General features: G+C 32.5%; 1 protein-coding gene across 1 annotated transcript; it reads left to right on the top strand.

Moving 5' to 3' along the window:
* The first annotated feature begins 2,206 nt into the window (after positions 1–2,206).
* LOC106763376 (probable O-methyltransferase 3) lies at positions 2,207–3,726 on the top strand. The gene is made up of 4 exons (XM_014647574.1): positions 2,207–2,273; positions 2,452–2,759; positions 2,965–3,222; positions 3,622–3,726. The coding sequence occupies exons 1-4, from the start codon at positions 2,207–2,209 to the stop codon at positions 3,724–3,726; spliced, it is 738 nt and encodes a 245-aa protein (XP_014503060.1).
* The last annotated feature ends 5,728 nt before the right edge of the window (positions 3,727–9,454 follow it).

The raw sequence follows: 9,454 nt of genomic DNA, 5'->3' as shown, positions 1-9,454 counted from the left end.
AAGTTCACAAATATTCTATATTTTGTAAAACCTAGTCCTTTTTCTTATGGTGCTAAAAACGCTAATGATAGACTTGCTCCATTAGCAAAAACAGAATGACTTGTACACTTATTCATTATTCATTATTCATCATGTGGCACGTTGAGTTGAACTGACTTGGAAAGGTGTGTGAAAATGTTAAAATTGAAGTAATTGGTCAAAAGCAAAGGATTAGGATTGTTGCTGATTTGTCCCAAAGGACAAGATTATCTCGAGGTGTAGAAAATCAATATGGTGGAGTGTGCTATGATTTGGATTTTTGCATATTGGATGTTTTCTAATTTGGAATTTTAGGATTTTCTGATTTGAGATTTTAAGATTTTTTGTGCAGGTTGTGTGATTAAGCTTGAAGAAAGAGGAAATTGAGGTTGAACGAAAGTTTCTCTTGTGCTTACAGAGGTGTCTTAAAGAAGTTTCATCTTAAAATTTGACACTGCAATTGATAAAGAGAGAAGAAGGAGATCACAACTGAGTTTTGAATTGCAGTAGTACTACTTATACAAATGTAAATTTAGTATTAGCCTTTGACCAGCACCAACTATTTTCACTTCACAACTATTCTTCTAATGTTCAATGTTTAATCAGTAGTACAATATGAACTGCAGATTTACATTATGAAAATTATACAACCCGTAATGCAAATCTACATTTGAGATTATATAATCAAAATGCAAATTTAGACTTCAGATCATATAATCCGTGATATAAATTTGGAAGAAAATTTTAAAAAATAGGATAGTTTACACCATACGCAATAAAAATGGGATAATTGATTTAAAATTTTCAGATTTAGAATAAGTCATATGGAGTTGTGACAATTTTTATAACCATGTTGAACAAAAGTTGTTAAAAGTGATTACAACTTTCAATTAAAGCGAAGTCGTTCTGAGTCACGACGATTTCTGTTGTGAAACCGAGTTTGGTAGTCGAACTTCTCCTTTATTGCCGAAGTTAACGTATGACTTTATTTGGTTATCTTACCATATTCATCACACTACTCTCAAGTTAATCGTACTATTCAGCAATTTTGCCTATTTCATCACATCCAAAGACGCGAGAGAAGGAAAAATTTTTTGTTCCACATCCACACTCAGCAAAAGAAAAGAGAAAGAAAATTTTCTTTTACAATTTCAGTTTACGGATTTATTCAATAAAATATTAATAAAAAAATTATGTATCCCAAACTAGTTACAGTTCAAAATCCACAAAAACTTTGTTTATTAACAAGCACTGATGAATTATTTTACATTACAACAAGTTTTTTTTTTTTCAGAAAAGAAAAAGCTGTTTTCTACAAGGCAATTGAAAAACAATCATATATATTAAAAACCATGCTTAAACGGTGGTTTCGGCAAGCGGTAGATGCGGTTGCCCAAAACTTTTTTCGCTTGCTTAATTAAAAACTCATTTAAATATACAAATAAATATGGGAATACAGATTTTTTTTTTCCCAAAATGGTAATAATTGTAAAAATAAATAAAAAGAATACAAGAGATGAAACCACCGACAGGATTTTACTGTTGGCATGTAGTTGCATATAAATAATACATTGGAATAATGTTAAGTGCCATACATCCAAATATAGCCATACATTATGAACTCTCACGATGATGAGCTTGGTGACAAAGTGGTTGGAGCTCAGGTACACGTATGGAAGAACATTCTGGACTTCATAAACTCAATGTCCCTTAAATGCGTAGTTAGGCATACCAGATGTCATACATAACTATGGCCAACCCACTTGTTGGAAGTCCCACATTAATTAGAGATAAAATCAAATTATAATATATAAATAAGGTACAAACCTCATCTTACAAGCCGGTTTTGTGGGGTTGAGTTAGGCTTTAAATCCATTTCTAATACCACTTTCAAACCTCCATCCAAAACCCTATTCATCCATCGCTTGATGCGAATCATCCGTACTACTTCTTAAAAGCCATCCTTTAAGTCTGATACCTTATTGACCCAGGTTCGTCTTGGAGTTGAAATGTCATGAGAAATCCAAAAGACGTAATTTTTTCTTATGAGGAAACTAGCAAGGGAAGGAGGACTTACTACCCTACCCAAAGACACGAGAAAAACCACATCAAAACACAACACTTCATAGACGTCGGTTAATGTAATAACCGACGACGTCTATAGTTCCCATAGACGTTGGTTAATGCAATGGTTGACAGCTTTATAGACGTCGAACGTGTCACTGAACCGACGTTTAAGGTGCCCTTAGACGTTGGTTAGTGTAATGTCTAATGTCTTTATAGACGTTGAGCTTTGGCCTTAACCGACGTCTATAGCGACGTCGCACGTGCAGAAATCTGACGTCCCATTAACGTCACCCGTAAAGACGTCGGTTCCTGATGTGACGTTAAATGCCCAAAAATAACTAACGTCTAAAGCCCTTTTTGCACTAGTGTATGCTGGCTGTAACAGGAAAGTTAATCACTTATTCAATGATGCCATGGAGAATGACACTCGATTGATCTCTAGTTTGATGATTGAGAAGTGCAAGGGAACGTTCACAAGATTGAAGTCCTTGGTTGATGTTGGAGGAGGCACAGGGACCATGGCAAAGGCCATTGCAAAATCATTCCCAAAAATGCAATGCATTGTATTAGATCTCCCACATGTTGTTGCAGGCTTGCAAGGTGCTGAAAACCTAAAATATGTTGGAGGGGACATGTTTGAGGCTATTCCTCCAGCTGATTCCATTCTGTTGAAGGTAACACAACAAATAGTGTATAATGTATAATGGGTTTTGAGAGTTTCACAGAAAGGAAGAAATCGATTGGAAAAGAATGGAAGATATCCCCTTATTCTTACTTTATTATTAATTTTATAAGTAGTTGATAATTGCTTTCTAAATGTCTTCAGTTTTGAACTTTTATTTTTATATACTAAATGTGTTGGTTTGAATGAGAAAGTAGTGGATAATGCATGATTGGAGTGATGAGGAATGCATGAAGATATTGAAGAAGTGCAAGGAAGCAATCAGAAAGGAAGGCAAGAAAGGAAAGGTGATCATCATAGAGACGGTGATGGATGATGAAAAGAGAGATGATGATGATGAATTTGTAGAAACCCAACTCTTGTTTGATATTTTAATGATGGGGTTCTTCGTCGAATCCTCCCATCAGACGTCTAAATCGCTAGAGTGTAGTGGAATGAAGATGATGTCAGACAGTGTACTGACGGATGCCCATAGGCGTCGAACATGCACTAGTCGCCATTTACATTGTGTTTTTTTTTTCTTAAAAAATCAATTTATTTTTATAATAAAACCACACCTAAAAGACAGAAAATGATCCTAACACATCATAATATAATATATTCTATACGTTTCAAGTTAACAAGATATTAAACAATATAAAAACAATCCAAAACTTAAACTTAAACTAAAGGTAATTTGGTTGTCGTTGACGGCTACTATTTGATTTAACTATTATAATTGTTTGGTGACAGTCGACTTTATTAATAGCACAGTTGGCTACAGGAGTGTCTGATTTATAAAAAACTATAAATAGACGTGACTCAGTTAATCACATAGGACTTTGGAAATTCTCACTTTCATTTTTGATTTACAGATTGTGATATCTGAGAATTTGATCCAAGAACTCATCAAGAAGACCGTGGTGATCTGTCTTTTAGGAGTTTCTTTGAAGGAGACATGTATTGAGCTTACTATTTGATCAGATTCTGCACAACTTATGTGTTCTTGTTGATCAAAACCGTCTTCAATCTACTAGAGATTGGTTTTTCTTGTTGTGATTACAGGGGGTTTACTCATAAAGTATGTACACTTTGAGGATTGTTCAAAGTGGGTTAAAGATTGCAGAAGAGGGGATATCTTGCTACAGATCTTTGTTGTGTGTACTACCTATATTTTGGTTAGAGGGTTAGAGAGGTGTTTTATATTTTTGACGTAAGGTCCCTATAAATACCTTATTGTAAAAACCTTGACCATTATAGTGCATTTGAATTCAGCGTTTGAGGCCGAACCAATATAAAAATCAGCGTTTGAATTCTCTATCCTTACACTTTTACACTTAGTCGTCTTACTTGTTTACGTAGTCTACTTTGTATTTCCACTGCACTTAGAATTTTCATTCCTTGTGATTCAAGAAACTTTGTAAAGGTTTACACTTTGTGAAAAAGATTTTAAAAAGACTCTGATTTTGAAACCTCACCAATTCACCCCCTCTTGGTGTTGAAATGAAGCCAACCTTTTTCCGACACAAAGTTTCTTGAATCGCAAGGAATAACAAATTCAGTGCAATGGGAATATAAAGTTGACTACACAAACAATAAAGTCGACTTAATGTAAAAGTGTAGGGAAAGAGAAAGCAAACACAAAGTTTTATATTGGTTCGACCTCAATGCCTACATCTAGTGTCCTTCCAAAACCAGGAAGCTAATGCACTATATTAGTCAAGGTTTTTACGACAAGATTTTTGTAGAGACCTCTACGTCAAAAATATAGACAATCCCTCTAACCCTCTAACTCTCTAACTATTCGTACAATAATGGTGTTCTGATTTCAACATATCAATGTGAAAATATTTCAACACTAAATATCCTAATCACGATATGGTTAAATACTGTTGAAAACTTTGTTTGCTAATTTACTGTTCAATATAGAAAAACATAAACAGTGAAGTAATTTGTTTGGTATTTTAGAAAAGCATATATGATAAGCTGTCTTTGGAGCTATCAAATTAATATTACTTTTCAAAGCAACTTCAGTATTACCAAGTAGTATTCAAGAAAATGGATAAGGCTAAAGTAACCCTGAGTCGTCTCCCAACGAACACGAAATTGCTTTCGAATATCTGACTCTTATGAATGCTATGCAATGCTTATGAATAAAGTGAGAATGTTTAAAGAATGTTGTAGAACAAAGAAGAAACTTAAAAACAATTACGAAGAAACAGGATAATTCCACTGCTTTTCCAAAATAGATTCATCAATTGTTATTCACAGATTATTGTTCAATTGATTTTTGTTTAAGTTTCAAATTAATTAAAGTACATTCTTAATTAATTTGAGGGCGATCATGCAGTTAATCAAAGTATATTCTCAATCAAATGCAAGACCTTTCTAGATTATTCACAATAAATTCAATCAAAGTACATTCTCAATCAATTTTATTGTGTTTAATCATGTCTATTCTTAAATCTCCTAACCAAATTAAAAGCTAACCAATCAAAGTCAATTCTCAATTGATTATATCTCAAGCCCAGAACAGGACCAACAGGGCATATCTTGTAAAGAAAGCAAGACTCGGCATGTCAAGCAAGATATGGCGTCCACTAACACCCTTCACTCACATTTGCTCAACCGTAACACCAACCACCTCCTAAATCCCTCAACTTAACTCCAACAGCCACGAACCTTACCACCTGACACCGTCAATGGGTGCGCTTAACCACCTCAAGACCAGAAACGGAGATTATTCGCAATGGAGGAAAGGAAAATAGGATTCTCTGAAGAAATTGAATTAAGGCTTACAAGTGCTTAGGTTTGGGGGAAGCTCTTTCGCAAAAACTATTTGCTCATAATGGGATACTGAAATCCCAAATTGTCATTTCATATAGTCGAACAACTTACCGACGGGCAGAGGCCTTCGGTAAAAAATACTTCCATTACCGACGGTATAAATCCTTCGATATTGTACTCCTCTAGAGGCCGCTGGTAAATCCTTCGGAAAGCATAAATTACCGAAGGACTAAAAGCCTTCGGTAAAAATCCGCCGGTAATTCGCGCTTTTTCTGTAGTGTGGGAGATCTGAAATTTTCACACAGCATGTGGAATTGTCTCAAGTGTTTGTGTGGATTCTCCCTTGATAACCCATTGAACTTTGGTAAGGCATTTAGCAGGTTAGGTCTCAACTCCCACTCCTCATTAGGGTATTCAATGTTACTTTAGGTAACTGTATTGTGGGAGGTGGCTAACTGTCTAATGGTTCTTTGTGCCATTCTGTTTGGGTTAGGATCAGGTAAGGGATTGAATGGTATGTTTGTGACTGTAGATGATGAAAGTGGTATGGCTTCAAATGTAGGAAGTGTTCCCTCAGTAGAACACACAAATTTCAAACTTCTTTACACCTTACACAACTCCTCTCAATTTCCGGGTTAATTTGATAGAATTCTCTCGGGTTAGCTCTGGTCATGCACTAAGAGTCTGCTTTTGACTTCTTTTTCTTTCTTTTTTTTCTTTTTTTTTGTGTGTTTTGTTCTTGCTTTAGAGAAAGATTTCAAATAAGAGATAAAAAAGAGGTTTTGTTTGGGTCCACTCCTAGGAAAGAGAGGTGCGTCACAATGGACAACTTAAGTACCAAGTCTTTCCTAGTCAGAGTATATTCAAACTAGCCTCAAGTATTTCTCAAGAGAAATTCTTAATTTAAGCAAGAACAAAGATTTCGCTAACAATAAGAATAACGAAAAGCTACAAAATAAATCAAACTAAATTAAATGCATATGCGTTAGAAAAAATAAAAACAAATGAAAATTAAAATAAAATGAGAAATAAAATATTCAAAATACTAACCGTAGTTCCCCGGCAACAGCGCCAAATTTGATAAGCTGTCATTGGAGCTATCAAATTAATACTACTTTTCAAAGCAGCTTCAGTATTACCAAGTAGTATACAAGAAAATGGATAGGGCTAAAGTAACCCTGAGTCGTCTCCTAATGAACATGGAATTGCTTTCGAATATCTGACTCTTATGAATGCTATGCAATGCTTATGAATAAAGTAAAAATGTTTAAAGAATGTTGTAGAACAAAGAAGAAACTTAAAAACAATTATAAAGAAACAGGCTAATTCCACTGCTTTTCCAAAATAGATTCATCATCGGTTATTCACAGATCATTGTTTAATTGATTTTTGTTTAAGTTTCAAATTAATTAAAGTACATTCTTAATTAATTTGATGGCGGTCATGCAGTTAATCAAAGTACATTCTCAATCAAATGCAAGACCTTTGTAGATTATTCACAATAAATTCAATCAAAGTACATTCTCAATCAATTTTATTGTGTTTAATCATGTCTATTCTTAAATTTCCTAACCAAATTAAAAGCTAACCAATCAAAGTAAATTCTCAATTGATTATAGTTGAAATTATTACTATCTACCAAAGTACATTCTCAAATGATAGTAGAAACCATTTAATCATATGAAAGTTCCTAAATTCAATCTAAGTAGATTCTCAATTAAACTTAGAAACCCTAAAACTCATATAATTAATATGCATGTAGATTCAAACACATTTTGCTGCAAAAATCTTTGCTTTTAATATGATAGAGAGATGAAAGACATAGAGAGAGAACAACTTAAATCAATAATCAAAATAAACAATTGCATTAATTCACTTAACCTCAGAATCCATAATGAAATTACAGCAGAATAGCCCTAGATGCTTAACTCTCCACGAATGAAGTAGAATACATGGTGAAATAAGAGAGAGGAGTGGTGTATGAATGAATGAAGCCCCCTGGGTCTCTTTATATAGGCTTGATTGGGCTTGGACTTTGAATCTTCTATTGATAAAATCTTTTATCTTATATCTAATATCTTTCAAATATTCAACAAATTTAATTAGTTTTTGAGAGTATTTGATAATATCTTTCCTAGATAAATTTTTTTTGGCAAATATTATCTTTTGATATTTATTGATATAGTTAAATAAGGTAATTATTTAAAAATATCAAGTAAAATATGTTAAGATATATTTTCTCCAAAATATCTTTTAAAATATCTAACAGATTTAAACTTGCCAAAAATTACATTTCAACCCTTTTTATTTTATTCAAATTTACACATAAGTTCAAAATTTTCCTATAATTGCACTTTAGCCATCTCTTTCTTTTCAAAATTGCATAAAAGTTTGAGTTGACCAGATTGGACTATCTTTAACAATTCAATTTCATGTTTTAAATGAATAAAATTCTAACTTCACTGCACAAATAAACATTAGAACATCCAAAATAATTTATGCAATTAAAAATCACATTTTAAGCATATTTAATTTCTAAACCTAATAAATCCAATCGTCATAAATTCACATTAAATCAATCATTTAAGCAGAAGAATCTCATCAAAAATTTGAATTCTAAAACATAAATGTGAGTATAAATATGCACTCATCAATATACAATGACAGTTTCTCCAAAAACCTTTCATAAATTGAAATTTCATCAAAGAAATTTAACTTCTTCTGACTTTTCTGAAAAGAGTAGAATGTATGATAGGTCACTAAAGTGACATATATTTCTTAAATTAGTATCTTGCTTAGATATAGAAAATCGCATTATGAGACATATTTTTCTTTCTTTTTTTTGACATGGATTGAGACCATTTTATTATCTTTATTTATTACTAATAAAAGATGCAAAACACAATATTTTAATAAATAATATAACCAACTATTAATAATTACGATAAATTTATTGAAGAAGATAATCATGATTTTGAAATAAGTAAAATTAGTAAATAAGCAATTCTAACAAATAATATATCAAGAAATGGATAAGTGAAATGAATAAAGGTTTACAAATAAAATATTTGTGTCTTACCTTTGATATTGAAAAAATAGTCTTAAATCATGAAGATTTTTTTATGCTAAATAAAAAATTAATTAAAGTTTTGTGTTTATCTTTGTATATTATAGAAACAAAAAACAGTCAACCACAGCTAAAACAAACCACCAATTATAGAAAAAAAAAAAGATTACTGATAGGGATCCCAGTAAGGTGCTAGAATTCCTATAAATTGTTTAATAGGAAGAGTGATTAGGTTAGCAATAATAGGGATTGTTTAATAGGGATTCCAGAAGCACAAGACACTTAATTATCGTACCCATCATTATTAAATTAATGAACTAATACCACTTTAATCAAAAGCTTAAACAACTTGTAAAATTCTAAGAAATTGAGTTTTATAATCAATATGATGGGACTAAGCAAAACTTGATCTGAACATATAAATATACATGCCAACAAGATGCTAAGTAAAAGGAAAAAAAGATTAATTAACATCAAAGTCAACGAAGGGCAGGAATTAAACTATGCTTGATAATCTACCGTCATATCCTATGAATTATTAATAAAGTTGCTGCTTGGATATTCTGTTGCTTATAAATAGATCCAAATGGTGTGTGAGTCCATACTCCAAATTGAACAAGTAGTTTATGCAACAAATTATGGAATCCGATGACGCGAAACTACTGAGGGCTCAAACACACATATGGAATCATATTTTTAGCTTCATAAAGTCAATGTCCCTTAAATGTGTCGTTGAGTTAGGCATACCAGACATCATATACAACCATGGCCAACCCATCTCACTCTCAAACCTCATTGCTTCACTTCCAATTCACTCTTCCAAAACTCACTTCATCCCTCGCTTGATGCGAATC

This window comes from Vigna radiata, chromosome 6, assembly GCF_000741045.1.
Source record: "Vigna radiata var. radiata cultivar VC1973A chromosome 6, Vradiata_ver6, whole genome shotgun sequence".
NCBI lineage: Eukaryota > Viridiplantae > Streptophyta > Magnoliopsida > Fabales > Fabaceae > Vigna > Vigna radiata.
Note: the sequence above shows the minus strand (reverse complement) of the source record. Positions and strands in the feature narration are given on the sequence as shown.

Coding starts and splice junctions, on each gene's coding strand:
- LOC106763376 (XM_014647574.1), top strand. CDS start 2,207: ATGGTTGACAGCTTTATAGACGTCGAACGTGTCACTGAACCGACGTTT. Junction 2,274..2,451: donor TAAGGTGCCCTTAGACGTTG/GTTAGTGTAATG, acceptor TTTTTGCACTAG/TGTATGCTGGCTGTAACAGG. Junction 2,760..2,964: donor CTGATTCCATTCTGTTGAAG/GTAACACAACAA, acceptor ATGAGAAAGTAG/TGGATAATGCATGATTGGAG.